The sequence below is a fragment of the Halichoeres trimaculatus genome, unplaced genomic scaffold (assembly GCF_033239565.1).
Source record: "Halichoeres trimaculatus isolate MK-OKI-2021-1 unplaced genomic scaffold, fHalTri1.1 fHalTri1_scaffold_20, whole genome shotgun sequence".
NCBI classification, from domain to species: domain Eukaryota; kingdom Metazoa; phylum Chordata; class Actinopteri; order Labriformes; family Labridae; genus Halichoeres; species Halichoeres trimaculatus.
Window position 1 is genome coordinate 21,609,186 of NW_027437198.1, and position 18,405 is coordinate 21,627,590.

At 42.7% G+C, this 18,405-nt stretch overlaps 2 protein-coding genes across 3 annotated transcripts in view; both read right to left on the minus strand.

Moving 5' to 3' along the window:
* Positions 1 to 1,575: 1,575 nt before the first annotated feature.
* mvp (major vault protein) lies at positions 1,576 to 13,984 on the minus strand. Its single transcript, XM_074695951.1, has 17 exons — positions 13,796 to 13,984; positions 11,772 to 11,950; positions 10,704 to 10,899; positions 9,942 to 10,065; positions 9,346 to 9,477; positions 9,030 to 9,124; positions 8,649 to 8,885; positions 8,445 to 8,570; positions 5,625 to 5,852; positions 5,080 to 5,315; positions 4,800 to 4,997; positions 4,576 to 4,720; positions 4,287 to 4,498; positions 4,084 to 4,200; positions 2,718 to 2,844; positions 2,415 to 2,603; positions 1,576 to 2,279 (listed from the first exon to the last, which is right to left on the minus strand). The coding sequence occupies exons 2-17, from the start codon at positions 11,933 to 11,935 to the stop codon at positions 2,148 to 2,150; spliced, it is 2,658 nt and encodes an 885-aa protein (XP_074552052.1). The 5' UTR covers positions 11,936 to 11,950; positions 13,796 to 13,984; the 3' UTR covers positions 1,576 to 2,147.
* Positions 13,985 to 14,930: 946 nt separating this feature from the next.
* Positions 14,931 to 18,405, minus strand: part of llgl1 (LLGL scribble cell polarity complex component 1) — a 34,546-nt gene continuing 31,071 nt past the window's right edge. The window contains exon 24 of one of the 2 annotated variants that reach the window (XM_074695950.1): positions 14,931 to 16,869. The gene's annotated coding sequence lies outside the window, so the exon portion shown is untranslated. Of the gene's footprint in view, positions 16,878 to 18,405 lie in introns of both variants that reach the window. The other variant, XM_074695949.1, reaches the window with a different exon arrangement.

Below are 18,405 nucleotides of genomic sequence, written 5' to 3' on the forward strand. Positions count from 1 at the left end.
GCTGTATAAAGTGTATTATTGGTATTTTTAGTGCTATTAATGCTATCACAGAAAAATAGACTCAAAATAAAAAAAACAATTAATGGAATAAGTTTAAAATGTGAAGACATTCTGACTCAATTTCAACTCATAATATTTTTATCCTTTGCCATAATGGGATTTTAATGTGAGATTTACATAAAACCGACACTTTTACAGTAAATATATATATTTATTTACCTAAATCGTGATGATATCTAAGCTGAAAAGAACTTGCAGAAAAATACTTCAACTTCACGTTGAAATGTTGATTTTTAAGACAGTAATTCACTGAACTCTTTTTTTGTAAATTAAATTCAAGAAGACTTAATTTCTCTCCACTTTGTGCTCAGTCTGTCGGCTTTACAGGAAGAAGGAGTCCGACTGTGGTAAGTCTGGATCCAGTTTTATGTAAGAGAAAAGCTCAGGCTGATCAGACCTCGTCGTGTTCTGTAAATAGCTCGTTTTTGTCAGCAGGGTCTTGAAGCTTTGTAGAGAGAGATATAACGTCTGCTTCTGTCAGAATCTTAGAATAACAACCTGAGGCTAAAAATACGACAGAATAAAACACGCACGCGAAGAGGACGAGCTTTGATCTGTCACGGACGCCATGAAAAGTGATTCACTGCTGCAATTTTTAAACTTTCTGTACTTCTACACATTTGGATGGATGTTTGTGTGAAAAGTTTAAAAATGGTGAGAGGAGAGGACGTGTCTGATGACAGAGATGTGGAAATCATCATCATCATCATCATCATCATCATCATCATCATCATCATCAGCAGCAGCAGCAGCACCTAAAAGGCTTCACACAACTTCAGATAGGAGTTGGAACAACAGTACAGAAAGACAGAAAGACAGAAAGACAGTGTGCTACTGCATCTTTATTTCACATAAAGAGCACGTAAACATCAGCATCACGGTTCACTTCTTCACCTAGTGCAAAGCAGACACACAAATCTTTGGCGGTCAGACGAGAGCGCTAAACAAACTTCGTGTTTGTAGGCACGTTTCTTCCTGATCTAAAGACTGACTTCATGTTTTCTTCCTGTCCAACAGTAAACCTCAGAGCCTTTATTCTTCTGAAGAGGTCAAAGTGCAAAAGTGAGCATGAAAGAGGTAAGAGGGTGGCGCCTTTAGGGCAGAGGAGAGCAGCACAAACACCATCAGCTTCACAGGCACACATAGATGAGGAGGAGAGAGGCAGCTGATGGTCGTCAGTTTACAGTCGAGCAGCTTCGATGTGTCAGTTATCACAATGTTAGTCAGACTGGTGACGGAATAATACCCTCACATGGATGTGAACTACATCTCCCAGGATGCACTTCTAAAACAACTATAGATCTACAGCTGAGTCTAACATGACGCTTAAAGTGTTGTTAGAAGGTTTTGGTCTGTGTCAGTTAAAATAAATGACTAATAAAAAACTAAACTAAGTAAAGTTTGAGGTGAGGAAAATACAAATCCCATAATGCTCAGCTGTAGTTCCTGCCTTTGACACTTGAACAGGCAAAGTTGGAGCTGAATGCTTGAAGTTTTATTCTAGTGTTCTAATTTCCCCTGATTGGACAATAACGGGACCTTTTTTTTCCCTTTTTGTGTACTAAATATGATTTATTTTTATGTCCCATATCTTTGTTACCTCCTGGTAACAAAAGTCTGAAAGTCTCTTACAAAGTCTGAAACTTCTGTGTTGTCATTTGTTCATTCATGATATTTTCTCCTGGACTTTTTCTGGATTATTACCCTATCATCAGGTCAGGTTCCTGTTTTAATGGGGTAAAACTCTTTGCTGTCATATTCAGGATATCCCTTTAGAGTCCCTGGCCTTTGTTTTTGTTCTCAGCCCGAAGAACAAAATAATTGGGACATTTTTTTTCTCTAGTTAGTGCAAATCACTGCATGGCAGGAGCTGACTTCAAAGATGCACTCCCAGGTTTTGCTACAGAGAAGAAAAGTTCATTTTTGAGGCGTTTTAAGAAACTGGAAAGAAGCATCTTAAAATCTGAGAAAGGCACATGTTTTTGCTTTAAAGCCCCGTCACAAATGCTGCGTTGCGTAAGAAAAAAGAGCATCTGTTGAGGTTTACTTTTGGACATTTGTCTCCTGTCATTCTTTCTCCCTCCTCCTCACTGTCCCTGTCCCTGTCCCTGCCCTGGCAGCGCCCCCAGCAGGCCATTGGCGGTGGTGAACAGGTTAATGGGGGAGGAACCGTCGGTGATGAGGGTGGACTTCAGGCCCAGAGCCTGCAGCATTTTCACCTGAAGGAGACAGGAAGCAGAGAAGCTCAGTTTGGAGCCTGAATCTTAAAGAAGCAGTGAGTGATGTTTGTTTGTCCTCTTTCTGTAGAGCTGGTGGAGTTAAAGAGTTTGGGGGCGTAGCTGTTTGGTTCATACCTGCAGCTCAGGCCCAGCTCGAGCCATCTCCCTCAGCGTGTCAGCTCCCAGACTCTCCACCATCTGACTGAAGCGCTCGATCTCAATCTGAGCCAGACGCTTCTGCTTGTCCACCTCCAGAGTGTCCATCTGCTGCTTGTAGCTCAGCTCCTGCTCGCGAGCCTTGGCCAGCCGCTGGAGCTCTGCTTCCTGCGTACACACACAGCAGGTGATAATCCTCAGATAAACCTTTCTACTCTACTAATCTGGGGTAAAATAAAGGAGACAGTTTTGATTTAAAGGTGACGGAGCTTCAGGACGTACCGCCTCGATCCTTTGAGCTTCAGTCTTCAGTTTGGCCTCATTGACGGCTGCTTCACCCTGAATACGAGCTGCCTCCGCCCGAGACTGAGCCTCTGCCTTAGCAGCTCCTGTACTCTCCACCGCAGCACTGACAGAGACAGATGAAAATAAGATATAAAGGTGCATTTCCTTAAAAACACAACACCCAAGATTCATTGCACGTGAACGCCGAAGATGATGGACATGTCTGGAGTTCTGTTTTATCCAGTTATGAAGGATTTCTGGCAACAACTATGTGACTGTATTTCTAAAACATTAAAAAAGATGTATTTTTCCTGCAGAAAAATGTTTGTCTGTACTCTTTTTAAGTAATAAACTGAAAAAAAACAGTTCTTCTAAATAAATCTTCTCGTTATGGAAACGTTCTATGTTCACAAATTTAAATTTTCAGGAAAAAACTTAATGGTGTTTTTTTAAATTTTACAGGGAATTCAGGCAATACATTCGATCAATTCAATATTTTTCTAAAAAAGTAGTTAAAATTCAATTTTATCTTATTTTATTTATTTATTTTTACGTTTTAGTCATTTTTCCCTACCAAAATTACAATTTAATTCATCAGTTGTCTGTGTACTTGATAATAACCACAAACTTGAATATATGTCTACACAGAAACATATTTGGTTTGAACTTGTTTGCACTCTTTCATTCTTTCATTTTGTGAGGGTAGGGGCTTAGACATGCAAGTAAATGTAAATGCAATTTTTTTATTATCGTACTACCCCTGACTTTTTAATTTTTGATACAAAATTTGCTTCATTTATCTACTTAATATTTTTTTCATTTAAATTGCTTTCAAAAAAGTTTATTTATCTATTTTTTATTTCTACCACATTGTATAACAATGCTCTGAAAATAACATGTCATACTTGTTTTACTGTTTTTCCTTATTTCTGAAAAATGAAGGTAACTTTGTCGAGCTGCAAAACATATTTTAATTTTTCATTGAATAAAAACTTAAATATTAAAAAAAAGTAATTAAAACTTAAAAAGCTTGCATTTTATATATTTTTTTCTTTTTCTTTTGATCCAACATCCCCGTGGCGCTTGTTGAAAATGTACATTGTTGCTTAATTCTTACATGTACATGGTGGTTCTATCCTCTACCAATAAAGAAAATAAGAAAAAATAAAATAGTAAAGTAATTAAAACAATAATAATAATAAAGACATCCTGTTTTAAATGTAAGAGTGAGGAGAGTTCAAACAGGAAGTGCTCTGTGGACCAGACCGTTCAGTCTGCGGTCTACACAGGATACAAAGGCCTCCGAAGGCTGCAGACCCTGATTTGGGACACAGCTTGAGACTCACACTACACCTGGGATTACCTGAGAGCCTCCAGCTCCAGCAGCTCCTTCCTGGCTCTCTCTGCCTCAGCCTGGTCTGTGATCCTCTGCCTCTCCAGCTTTCCCTTAGCCTCCTGCTCCAAGCGCTCGGCCTCGTGCCTAAACACAGACAAAGAGAGCCTCATGAAGTCTGCGTACCTGATCCTCAGTCAGTAGACCAACTTTCATGAAGCTGTTTTTCTGACCGTGCAGCTGCCTCCTGAGAGTTGGTGGTGATTTCGATGGCCAACTGGACGCTCTTCTGCAGGGCATCTCGTGTCCTCTGGTCCACGGGCTCAACAGACTGGATGTCCACGCTGCTGATCACCAGCCTGTTCTGCCCGAAACGAAGGCTGGGGCGAACTGCAAGCTTTTCATCGAAGCCGAACACGGCAGAGCAGATAATCCGGTTTGAGTTCTGCAGAGAAGAAGAAGAAAGTTTTAACAGTTTGACGACTATGAACACAACACAGACCTGCCCTCTGTACCACTCACTTTATGGAAATCATCAAACTGCACTGAGGCCACGGCTCCTCTGACGCGGGACGCGATGGCTTTACAGGCGTCTCCAACAAAGTCAGGGACAGAGAAGAGAGCCGCAGCGTCAGCGGGTTCAGCTGGAGACTTGATGTCAAAGTGCCTGAGACGAGAGGATCAGAAGTTTGAGTTATCATCCTGAGCTCTGCAGCCCAGTCAGACCAGCAGGAAGTCTTTAGTACCAGTTGTAGGAGAGCTGCAGCTGCAGGCGGGCGTGGTCGGCCGTCTCGATGGTGATGATGTCGGTACAGAAGTCTGGACCCAGCAGGAGACAGATGGCCTTGATGACGTTGGCTCTCTTGGGTTTGTCTCCAGACAGCGACAGCACGGTGAACTGCTCGTCAGGTCCCAGCATCACCATCTCTGGTCCAAACACCACCCTGAAGACCAGACCACAAATCAGGTCAGCCTGATGCTGTAACACTCACATTCCTCCATCAGGACCTGAAACCAGATTCCCACCTGGCCCTCTTCTCTCTGTAGTCATAGACCTGCACGGCAGCGTTGTGTGGGACCCTGTAGGAGACCACTCTGGTCTTGTCTCTCTGCTTGGCCTCCCCGGTTCTGGTCCGATCTGAGCGGTCAGCCAGTGGGTCCAGAGGAGAGGCAATCAGGGTCTCGACATTGGCTGGAAGCTCCTTCTGCCACAGCTCCTCGTCCTGGGTCAGCATGTAGGTGTGACCGATCACTGCGCGCACCTGAGCCACAGAAAGACACACCAAGGTCAAACGAGCCGTGGAGGCTTTCTCTGTACTCGTGTTTGATTCAAAGACCGACTGACCCACTTCAATCCTTCAGGTTTCTAAGAAGATCTAGGTTAGGGTACTGGTTTGTAATTTTTGGGGAAAGTCAGGCTTTTGTTTTGGTGATTTCTAATACATCTAAAAAGTAGATCTCTGAAAACTGTTGCATACAGAGTGGTGCTTGTTTTGTTTCTTGGCTCAAAGCCTGTAAATAAAAAGCGGTATATTCCTTTAAAGAAAAACACCTGAACCCTAGACTCTTACCTTTCCAGTTTTGATGTCACGGACGTAGATTCCTTCGTTCTCATCCAGCGGGATCGCCTGTCTCTTCAGCATCACCTCAACAGCAGCGGGAGGGACATACTCGATAGGACCCCGCAGCATCCAGCGGTCTCCAGGGCGACGGACGATGCCACTCCTGCGAGAGCGCTTTGCCCTCTCCTGCCTGCTCCCCTCCCCCTCGCCCAGCTCCTCTTCCTCTTCATCGGTCCCCTGACAGAGAGAACGGGAGAGAGACAGGTGGAGGAGGGAGAGAAGGGTTAACGTGGCGATGCATCGGAGCGGAGGAGGAAGGGAAGACGGAGGGGAAGGAGGGGAGGACGAGTGGAGGGGAGGAGGAGGGGAAGGAAGGGGAGGGGAGGGAACAGGAGAGGGGCACTGAGAGGAAACCCAAAAATGGTAAAGGAAATCAAAACAGAAGTGGATGGATGAAATAAAGACAGGATGAGATGTGGTTTGGTGTAAATCAAAGAGGGAGAGAAAAGAGAAAAGAGTCGGGTTTTAATGGATTAGCAAGGTCAGGAGGGGGCGATGGTGCAGTGACGGGAAGAATCATCTCAAACACCAACAGCAGGGGTTACAGACTGAGGTCATGACCAAAGTGTACTCCACGTTTCCACATTTCCAGAATAACTCTGGTCTCATGTTTGAGGAGCTGGACCAGAGGAAAGACTTCAGACTGATCCAAAGATCTCTGATTCTCCTGAAACTGTTCACACCAGCAGGGCTCTACACTAACTTTTTTAGTGGTGAAACTGGTGAGACCAACTTTCTCAGTTGGTAACTCTAGCTATAATTTTGCTAAATATCGTACAGTGAAAATGAAGTTTGTCTTTAACAAGCACTGACTGACAAAAAATGTTTTTTTCTTTTATGTAACTTTAAAAGAAGACAACAAAAATGCTTCTTAAATAAAAGCAAAGAATAACAATAGACATGCATGTGATTACATGTCAGGGTTATTATAGCTAACAAAAACATTTTCGTTGAAATAAAAAATAAAAACAAAGCTTTACATAAAACAAAAACTAAAATTCTTAAGTGAGTTTACAAAACATAGTAAAATAACCTAAAATGATCGAGGAAATGTCTTTAGTTTTTGTCTTTATCAAACTGTATCATACATAAACTTATTACTTTTACCAATCAGGAGTGCTGGGAGGCTGCTACCACTCCTGAATATGGAGGGAGTCTCCCAATTTTTAAACCCTTTTACCTGCTGTTTTCCTGGTTTATTATTTCTCCTGAATATCCCCAAAATTTAAGTTTTCTAATCTCTAATATTATTGAAAGTCAAATCAAGTCCTGTACTTGGGCGTTATATCGAAAACTCAAAAACCATCCACCCCTCTTACTCTGAGATGGTTTGATCCAAAGACGCTGCACGAGCGCGAGACCTCTTATAACGGTCACAGAGACAGTTAACGGTTCAGCACTTGTTGATGAAGAATTTACCAGAGGGTTAGCTGTTTTTTTCCGTTTTTTTTCTGTGTTGACACGAGATGCCATGATTTAAACTCTTGCACCGGTTAAAACGTTGATTTATCCCGGTTAGTCCTGATCTCTCTATCAAACATAAGCTTCGACATGCTCTATCGTAGCATCCTCCTTAATAATGAGTTTACAGCAGCGTGAATCTTACAGTGACAAGGCTGAATTCAAACTACGTCTCGTACAGTGCCTGTAATAGAGGAAATATCAGGACATTTTCACTCGCACGAACGCGACCACATTAAATTTTTACTTTTTACTGAAAAAATGCGAGCCTCAAACTCTGTCACCACACACCTTCCAGAGAAAATACCTGTGATAGTTGCCACAGAGCACACCTCTACACACACCCACACCCACACACCAACCATGGGTGTAAGGTGCGGTCCAAGCTGTCAAGACCTTTAGAACTGATGGCAGAGACACACCTCTGACTTATCGCTTCTTTTCAGGCCGTAAAGGTCTGAGGGAGGGTCAAAGTCGTCCAGCAGGTACTTTACAAGTTCTTCCAAACACGGCTCTGTGAGAAAGTTTCAGTCTGTGCTGAGCCTGTGTCCAAAAACAAGCTTTACCAGGAGTTGGAGTATAAATGATGAATGAGTGCAAAGTTTTACAACTCCTCCCTGAATTCATCGATCTCCAGTAACTCTCTGAGACAGTTCAAGTTTTCACACTGGGAAAAAAGGAAATTGTATCAAGAGTTTTGGTCTTATTTTCAGTAGAAAATGTCTTTTGAGACTTAAAATGAGCCACATTCACCTGACCAGTCCAGAAAAATGTCTTGTTTAAGTTATTCTAAGACAAAAATGAGGTCTGAGTTGCTTGTAACAAGTAAAAAAAATATGTCAGTGGAACAGGAGGACAGTGCTTGTTAGAAGCAATTCAGACCTTATTTTAGTCTTTAAATCACTTGAAAGACGAGGCATTTTTTTGGACTAATAAGTTGAATGTGGCTCATATCAAGTGTAAAAAGACTTTTTAAATTAAAATAAGACAAAAACAGTCGAAAAGATTTCAGTTTTTTGCAGTGCAAAGACTGGTTTCAGAAACAGGAACAACATGAAGAGAGCAGGGAACAATCTGACAGGGGAAGTAACAACTAGAAAGTTGTTAGTTGAATATTTAATCAGCAGTTGTTGGTCACTTTGTGTCTTTACACAAGCTGAAGCTATAAAGGAAATAAGAGAAAGAGCAGGGAGACATGCAGCAGAGGAGCGAGACCCAGAGTCCAAAGAGTTTCCAAACTGACCCGATCTGACATCACAGGTCTTACAGCCAATCACAGCCATGAAACTGCACTGTTCTTCTCCTCACCCCGTCAGTGTCATTGAAGGCCTCCACAGCCCGGAGCACCAGACCCTCCTCCTCAGACAGCACGTACACGTCCTGGATGCCCTGTTCAAGGCTCTCGCCTGGCTGCAGGAAAAAGGAGCGCTCGCCCTGACGAAGAGAAAGACAGAGCTTGAATGAGTCAGGAGTCATCAGCGTTAACCAATCACTGTCCGTGCTCCTCCTCACCTTCACCACCCTCTTCTGTCCCAGCTGAGGTTTCCCATCAGGACCAACAGGGTCCAGGATCACACAGTACTGCCTGCTGCTCAGAGTGGTTACATCAACGACCCCGACCACTTCCTCAGCCACTGAGGGGATGTGAGCCTCTCTGTCGGCCATGGTGACGAGCCACTCTTCCCCTGTGCGACGGTCACGCCCACCGATGTCTTTGAAGGGACGCAGGGCGCGGACATGGAGCGCTTTCTGAAAGTTACAGACCAACCGCGTTAAAATTGACCAGGTGAAGACGTTTAATCTAAGAGATGCTGCACGAATTCCTCTTCCTGTTTGAACAAACGTCACGTCAGAGGAAAGAGGACAGAGGACAGCAGGTGATGCTGAAGTTACCTTGTCGGTCAGGATGAAAGCGTTCACAATGTCGATGACCTCCTCATGAGCCCCTGGTAGGTAAGCTCCCACCTTACTGACCAGCCACTCCTCACCTGAAACCAAAGACCAGACCTTCATCACACACCCTCAGGATGACCAGTCTTCTATGTTTCTCTCATTAAACTATTTCATAACATAACTACACTGCATTTTTGCAGTTTAACACAATTCTTCACCCTCTCTGTAAGCTTTTTATTTAATTGATCTTCACATGTAAAGCTGCATAAAGTACAGGAGCAACAGTTTGTGGTCAGCCTGATCTGGTTTCGTGTACCTGTGACTCTGCGGGTGCCTCCTCTGTCCACCCCCTCCTTGCGAGCTCTCAGCCTGATGGCCTGGTTCTCTCGGATCACTGTGGCCTTGATCGTCTCCAGCACGGCCACTTCCTTCCTGGGAATGTACGTCCCTGAACACAGCAGAAACCACAACAGGTGTGAGAACCATCAGAGGTGGTTAGAAGATTGTTCTCAGAAGTTCTCATGAAGAAATGAACTCAAAGCTGGAGGGAGGGGAAGCACACAAACGCCCTGACTGGAGGATGTGGGCTGAAGCAGTGGGGGAAGTTTCCCCAAGATCTCACTTTGACTTCTCCAGATGCAGCACAGACTTATGAACTGGTGAATAATAAGAGCAGGGAGGATGATGCATCCTCTCATTTTTAAATGCTAGAACACAGAGTTAATAATCACAACTAAACACAGGTTTTCCTGATTTCCTAAATGAGATCTGAGGATGAGCGTGCACTGAGCAGCAGTTTGATGTGATTAACGTTAATAAACTGATCAGAAGTGATGAACTGAAGGAGTGATACACTCTGACAGTTAGTATCTGACAAAATTAAAATGGGAATATGAATCAGTGAAACATTACCAGGTCCTTCGAACAGCCACTCATCTCCAGCCACTCTCTTCTCCCCTCCTCGCTCCTCAAAGTCCAGCAGAGCCTGCAGGCGCAGCGCCGTGTCCGGGTACACGATCTGCAGCGGGGTCACGTCCTGATGCACAAACACAGAAGAAAGGTTTTCAATAAAAAGTAAACAAGTGGATTTAAAACAAAAAGAATATTATTTGTGATAAAAACAGGGATTACGTCAAACTACTGTCTGATTTAACATCTGCTCACTGTATTCTAAGACTATGGCACTGCACATCAATCATTAGCAGACAATTATCTAATGAAAATATTATTGATAGGAGGGAGGAAAGCTGTTTGAAAATAAAAATTCAAATAATTTAAAATAAATAAATAAGATATATAAAAGTAAGGAGGCCTGAATTGCTTTGAGTATCTATTACGTGGCTTTCAGTACCAGAATATTGAGAATTGTGACGACTAAAAATTGTTGGAAGTCAAATTTCATGGAAATCCATTGTTTAGTTTTTTCTCAATTTGAACATTGTAAACCATATAATTAATTAATAAAAAAAAAGAGAGATTAGGAACTTTGGTTTACTTTGTATTTTCACTCTAATGTCTCTGACAGTCAAGATAACAGAAGTCTTGAGTCCATGAGGGACGATTAGCCCAGAGAGAAACTCTGAGGTTTCAGGGACCCACATTGACTTCTAGAAGTCATCTAATTTTTCTTTGTCTGGAAAGAGTCCCAAAGGGACAGACCAGATCCACACAGACCTGCTGGACCTCCTCGCCGGGGTACAGAGGGAATGGGTCCTGGGTGAGACGGATCTCCAGATCAGCATGGCGGAGCTTGGCCTGACCTGATTGGTCAAAGAGAACCTGGTTCTCCTCGTCCCGGGCGACTGGGTTGGAGACCACGCAGTAGTGACGTGGCGGCACCATGATCATCCGGACGGGGGAGAAGAGGACTCTGAGGACGACACACACACACACACACACACACACACATGCACACACCGAAGGATGGGGTTAGATTTCTGTCTCCAAACCTCACAAAAAATTATCAAAGTCAGCGTTTGGTAAAGAAATACCCACACCAGCTCTGAAGTCAGCGTTATGAAGCATTTTTACATCGATTAGTGTGAACGTAGAGGCTGCACTCAGAGTAACATCATCAGTGAGGCAGAGAGCAGCTAATCAATACACACACATAGCTGCTTATAATGGCGTCTGCTCCTGTAAACACTTCTTGCTGCGTGGTGAAGATTCAGAGAGTCTGTGTGTCCTGAATCAATCAGGCTCGCTTTGATAAAAGATTAGAATCAAAGATATTAGTGTGTTTTTGTGGATGTGTGTGTGTTGTAGATAGAAAGCTTAGTCACTGATTAACACACTGTGATGTAGTTCATTGATGATGACCTGTTTTTATAATGAGTGGATGAGCGTTGATCATGAGATCAAAGATGTGACGTTACTTTAGTCTCTGTATCCAAAGATCATCAGAGGTCAGATCCTTCCTGTTGTTCCCTGACAGCATCCAAAGCCACATATATGACGAACAAACCTTAACACAGACTGATAACAAAGCAGAAACACCACACCGCTCCTTTAACAGCTCTATGTTTCTTCTATGCTTGTGCTCTCTTTGCAAATTCACCTTATTTGCATTTTCTGCCTTCGTGTCCATGCAACAAAAGATGCAAAGAAAGTTAAATGTGTGAGAGGGTTCTAAAAGTGTTCACAGTGTGGACAAAGCTTAAAGCACAGTCAGTCTGTCATCTGGACCCTGTTTCTCTATCTGTTAACACCACAGCTCAGAGGAAGCTCAGTCTTCTTCCTCACCTCTCATTGTCCTGCCGGATGTAGGTGAGCGGTCCGATCTCCACGCGGGCGATGTTGGTGTTCTGGTCCAGCACATGGATGTAGTGATGAGGCGGGATGCGGATGATTGATGCATCCACCGGCCCCTCCAACTCCGGGTTGACTCTGCCTCCTTTCTTAGACATGATCTGAATGTGATGCTGCAGAGACCACACACACAGAAAGAGATGGTCAGTGATGTCACAAGGTTGGTCCAAAAACTAAATGTCAAATTTTGCAAAATGTATTCTCAGTAATCAGTAGTTCACACCCTCATTAAAATAAAGTGGACGGCATAAAACACGGAAGTTTCTACAAGAGCTCAGTTATTAAGTGGATATTCAGGTCATATTGTGTAATAACAATCAGTAACAGGTGTGTGTTTGCTGAATGTAGAGCACTAAAGAGAGACACACCCCCCCTCTGAGAAGTTAAAGCCGGTCACTCAGAGACCGATCTGTTGGCGTTTCACACCCTGACACTGAGTGACTGAGCGTCTGATTGGTGATCATTCATGTCTCCATGTTTCTGTCCAACACAAACAAATGTTTGTCCATCGCAGCTTTGACAGGCTTAAGACTCTGTGTGCACAGCCACGGAGAGCAGCGCCCATCACTGTGTGCATTTCTTCATGTGTGTCATTTCTGTGTAGCAGGTGTGTCCCTGTGCATACCTGAGCTTCACCCACTGACGTTCAGGTTTTTCAGAGCTGTTGGCAAAGACTTGTTTATCTCTCAGCTCAAGGAGCTCAGTGTTAGGTTAGGGCAACCGGCTCATCCTCATTTATACAACCCACTTTCTTTGTTCTGACTCATCTTTCATCATTGAGCTTTAGGCCTTCAGATTTGCAGCCACTCATACTACAAATGCGGGAAAGTAAACAATGTTTTTATAAATGGTGCTTCTCTCCAAAGTGTTTTAAAGTTTAGTTTTACTCTCAGCCTGAACTTATTGGTGCATTGGATGTCGTTTAATAAATAAGGAAGGCCGCAGATATCAGATCCGTGCTCCATGTTTCAGCCTGATTAACACCACAGAGAACGAAGGAGCCGATCAGTTTGGTGACAGGCAGGAGAACAAGTTAAACACGACTAATTGAGTTTACGATAATGATATCATTCCTTCGTGTTTATTTACTCCAAACCAGGAAACACCTTAGAGTTTCCCGGCAACAGAGTCAAAACCTCTTCATCTCCATGCCACTGTGTTTATCTCCTTTAGTATGGGAGGCTCTGATTGAATTATGCAACAGATGATGGATCATGTAGACTTCCTGAGTCATGTTTCAGTCACATGGTCAGCAGGTGGGAGGCTCCTCTGTTCCCCCTCTTCCTCGTTCATACCAAGTGCTTTTGTTTAGTGCAGCAGCAGCATCAGGCAATCAGGGCAGATTCTGCACTGTAGGCCTGCAACTCTAATTATCCCTCCATCCAACATGCAAACACACATACAGCGCAATAAACCTGACAGAGGCTCATAGAGGGAAATTAATCATTAAAATAAATTATTGCACTGCTACAACTTCCTGGTTATCCTGCCAATTTCTCTCTTCAGATGTGACACCAGATCTCCATTCGAAACAAATAGATTTGATATAATCCGCCTATAACACGGTGCTCAAACTTTGCTCAACACTGATTTCAACATTTTTGTAATTAACAAAAGGGGATGTTAAATACGGCTTCTACGAACACTTAATCCACGCTTCATGTATGGGTTTATTCTCACATACGACACCCCCCATCTGCATTGATTAGACGCTGGGACTTTTTATGTAGGAGGACAAAAAAAAAAAAATCAAAAGTTCAGATAATGTTCAACAAAATCCTGATATTGAACTCAGATGCATGCCGAATTCATGTTTTATTTATATTGATTCACAAACAGGTTAATTTTCCCTTTAAATGCAGAGATTTTTGATGTTATACAACAAAGTTGTAAAGTTATAGATTTCATAAGGAGGTTCTGCTGAGGCCGGAGGAGTGGATCAGTTCCTGGGTTCTTACCTTGTCTCAGAGGGTGAAGAAGCAAACAGCTCATACGGGTCCCAGCTCACACTGACGGTGGTTCCCTGCTGGAAACTTCTGTAGATACTCTGACAGACACACCGACAGCTGGGCAGCAATTAGGGGGGCGTTGCTGCAGTTGCTGCGCTGTGATCCCGGAAGGGGGAAAACACAGATGTAGTCACGTGATTTACAGTCTGAGCCTTCCTTTGAGATGAGTCAGTCCGCACGTCACAGCGACAGGAACTGGATTTAGTGCTGGCAGCAAAGACTAGAGGGCTAAAGAATGTTGTTCACTCTCTTTTATTCAAGTCACATGTGTTATAATGACATGAAGGGTTGTTTACCACGATCTGCACCAACGAGATACAGAACTAAAAGGGATAAAGGGCGACACCTGCTGGCGACTTCTGGTATTGCGGCTCTTTTGCAGAATGCGTCAAAATCACAGTCTTTTTGTCTTTTTTAATTTACAGCAACATAAAATGTGGATTAACTAAATACATGTATGTTTATAAATTGGCATAAAAGGAGCTTTGGTAAAAAAAAAAAAGGATATCCACGGATGCTTTCTTCGTCTGGAAAACATCCATCTGTATCCATGTGACTACATCAATTCTATGTGAAACTCAAGAGCTTTGGCTCTAGACTGAAAGCAGAGGAGATGGAAATCGATTGTCCTAAGAGAGAGGGTCAGAAAAGGTATCAAGTATTTAGAAGGCATGGGAGTATAAAATTATTGCCAGGGGATGGAAAAATATTTAATGGGATCAAAAAGTATTTTGATAACCACCAAAGAACTGCAAGGAAAGACAAAATCGCTGCAAAAGAATGCAGGGCGAGGGTCAAGATAGTGCAATTGTGAGGAAATGCTTTGCATAAGTATGTGCAAAATCTTTCTAAAGAACCAGTGACAGGGAATAGAAAAGTATTGGGAGGTAATGCAAATGTATTTTGAGTTATTGGAGAATTATTGGAAAAAAACATCAAAAATATTTGCAGTGAACGCAAAGCTCTGCAAGACAATGCAAAAAAGAATATGTTGAAGTACTTTCAAAAAAACAAAAAAACACTTTTAGTGAATGCAAAAGTCTGTCATCAAGACAAAATGTGTCGCAGAGGATGGAAAGATATGGACAGGAAAGACAGAAGGCTGACAATTTGAGGGTGCAGAAAAATAATCTTTTGTGAATAAATGTAGTAAAAGAGGAAACCCACTAATACAGAGAGGGATGCAGAAGTACCCAAAGTTGAAAGAAGCAGGAGGTGATGCAAATGTTTTGTACAGTAATGTATGAATATTTCGACTGATCACTGTTAAAGTCTCCAAACCAAACACCAGACGAGTCCCACAGAGAGTATATAATTTTATTAACATTCAGAATTCTTCTTCAGCCAAAATGCTAAATGACCAAATATAAATCCTACATACAAACTGAACGACAGAAAGAAACAAATTCTTCATCATAGTGAAATTAAAAGCTAAGGTGTGCTAGCTGTAGCATCACATGGTTAAGTTCACGTGTTAACCAGAGCACCCAAAAAGCTAACACAAAGTAAAAAGCGTTAATGTTACTCCTACCTGTTGAGCTACATTAGTTCATAGTGAGGTCCCTTTTTTCACTTCACTTTGTGGTGAAAAACGTGAATACTGAGCGGTTTCCAGGATACAACAGGTTCTACTAGCTCTAATGTTTTACACCGGTTTGCTGAAATAAACCTGTCCTCTTTAAACCTAATTAAAGATGCTGTATATATTCTTATTACACGGTAAAACTTCTTTTTATAAAAGGTTAAAAATACTGGTGACCAAAGCTCCACATGTAGCCAAATTTCCCAGAATGCACCTTTTCACAGATAGCAATAAAAAAAAAAGGAAACCAATCTCCGGGTGCGTCTTAGTACACAGTACGTTACACTTCGCATTCAGACTTCACCTCTCTAGCCACACTTCCCTGAGTCCTGTCAAAAAGATTTTTGCATGAGATGAAAAACAGAGGAGGGAGGAGTGATGAGGTTTTCTTCTCTCGCCTCCTTCCCTCCAGTTTTCAAAGAGGAGAAAGATGATCTGTTCTGTAACTGAGCTGGTACCAAAGAGCTTCTGGGATCAGATCTGAAGGAGCCATGTCACAGCCGCTCCACGTGTCGTACCGTCATGCGTCCTGTGACATCCTCCTCATGTCGAAGGATTCGTACCTAAACGGTGAAGCCTGATGTGAACAGACGAAGACATAAAGGTTGGATCTGCAGGCCATGCATGTAGCAGTTTAAAAAGAGGCTCAAACATTATCTCTTCATCACTTCTCCAGCTGTCTCCCTCTGAAAACTCCTGATTCTTCTTCTTTCAAGCTTTTCGTACTTAAATCTTTCTCCACTTTCTGAACAAAAACATTTAAAGCATCATTCTTTGCAGTAATATCACTTTCATTGTTCCGTTCTTCGGTTTTGTCTTTAATACAAAACCTTTATGTGCATGTGTGTAAGAACGTGTCGGCTCACTGGTTTGAGAACGACACCCAAAAAGAGGAGGATGAATGCTACAGCGTCCAAGCGTCAAATATTCAAAATACTCTATCTGCTCGTCTCATGTCGTGTTCTGTAAATGTTCTCTTTCAGTCCAGATGTGTAACACTGTGAGATCGATCTGCACACTTCCTATGAGTGTTCGTGTCTGATCTGTGACAACGGTTCCAGTTCCAGCTGTGAGGAAACGTCAGAGCGATCCCAGCCGCCATCAAACTGTGGGTAGAAAAATAAAAACATGACCACGTGTCGATCCCAGACTGGAGTTCCCCCAGTTTCTGGTCATGAATCATCACTGGGCTGTGAGCTGTCTGTCTGTAAGGATCCACATTTCCAAAGTGGTTACAGGAGAAAAAGAAGATTCATGTTTTTCCACAAAAATGAGTCTGTGCTGCTGTAATTCTTCATCCGTGCTAAGGCTTTCCGCCTGGTCTGTGCCAGGCCAACAGGAGAGTGCAGAGTGCAGGCCGGGGGGGTCCTCAGTGGACTGATGGGAGATGATTGTGGTCCAGCACTGAAATCCAGTCCATCCAGACCACCTGAGCCCCTCCCTGTAAGACTGAGAGGGAAAAAGAAAAGAGAATTAAAGCGTTTCTGAGGAACTAGGAACTCAAAGCTCCTCAGAGGAACTAAAGGCGCCAATGAGGAACTAGGAACTTCAAGCTCCCCTGCGGAACTTAACACTTCCCTGAGGAACTTAACAATTTCCTGAGGAACTTAGAGCTCCCTTGAGGAACTAGGAACTAAGAACTTTAAGCTCCAAAGGAACTTAAGGCTTCCCTGAGGAACTAAAAGCTACCCTGAAGAACTAGGCGCTTTAAACTTTCTGGGGGAACTTAAAGCTCCCCTGAGGAACTTCACGATTTCCCGAGTAACTTAGAGCTCCTCTGAGGAACTAGGAACTAAGAACTTAGAGCTCTCAGAAGGAACTTAAAGCTCCCCTTAGGAACTTAAGGCTTCCCTGAGGAACTTAAAGCTCCCCTTAGGAACTTAAGGCTTCCCTGAGGAACTTAAAGCTCTCCTTAGGAACTTAAAGCTCCCCTGAGGAACTTAACAATTTCCCAAGGAACTTAGAGCTCCACTGAGGAACTAGAAACTAAGAACTTAAAGCTCCTGAAGGAACTAAATGATTCTCTGAGGAACTTAAGGCTTCCCAGAGAAACTCAGAACTTCATACTCCCCCAAGGAACTTCAAGATCCACTTAGGAACTAGGAACTTAAAGCTCCCCTAAGGAACTTAAGGCTCCACTGCGGAACTAGGAACTTTGAACTTAAAAACTCCTCCACAAAAAACTTAATGATATCCTGAGGAACTTAAGGCTTCCCCCAAGAACTTAAAACTCCCTGAAGAACCAGAAACTTTAAGCTTCCCTATGGAACTTCCTTTTCTTTTTGTGTTGGATTTTATTTCCTTATTGTATTATTTTATATTTCAGTGTCTTGGTCTTTGTTTTAATGATAAGCCTCACGGATCAGGTTTTTGAATGTTTATTCTGGGTTATGTGAAATTTGAAGCTGTTCCTTTAGAGGCTGTTTATCACAATCCAGTATTTGCTAAAGAAATCGCTTTTCCTGAAAATGACTGACAGATGAATTCAGGAACATTTATTTCAGAATAATCAGTTTTCTTTAATCAGTGAGGCTAAAGTTACAGAACACCTGAAACCAATGATATAACCAGCAGGGGGCAGCAGAGAGGTACTTTGAATAATGGAGAGAAGAAAGAGGACAGAAGCTGTTTCCTGATTTGTTGTTTGATTTTGAAAAGATGTGTTGTTGACATTTATCACATGATCTGTAAACAAATCTGAGCTTTCCTCAGACTGAAGTCAGACTGGACCAGTTCACAGCTCAGCTCAGACCTCTGGGTTTTTACTACTGTATTTCATGCATAACTGTGGAGGTGAATAGTGTGTGTGTGTGTGTGTGTGTGTGTGTTTAAAGTCTCAGAGTTGAGGGAGACAGAGTGAAGGGTTTGTTGATGGAATGCAGAGCTCAGACAGATCGACCCTTTGAAGTTTGCACACTCTGGACCAGCTCCATTAGAAACAGGTGCCTCAGTGTGTGTGTGTGTGTGTTGTGCAACA

Bases quoted from the DNA above. Each gene is read 5' to 3' on its own strand.
- mvp (XM_074695951.1), bottom strand. From the start codon at position 11,935: ATGTCTAAGAAAGGAGGCAGAGTCAACCCGGAGTTGGAGGGGCCGGTG. The intron at 10,066-10,703 runs GTCTGTGTGGAT...TTTGTGCATCAG, and splicing joins CCGGCGAGGAGGTCCAGCAG to GACGTGACCCCGCTGCAGAT. The intron at 5,853-8,444 runs GTGAGGAGAAGA...TCTCTCTGTCAG, and splicing joins CCTTCAATGACACTGACGGG to GGGACCGATGAAGAGGAAGA.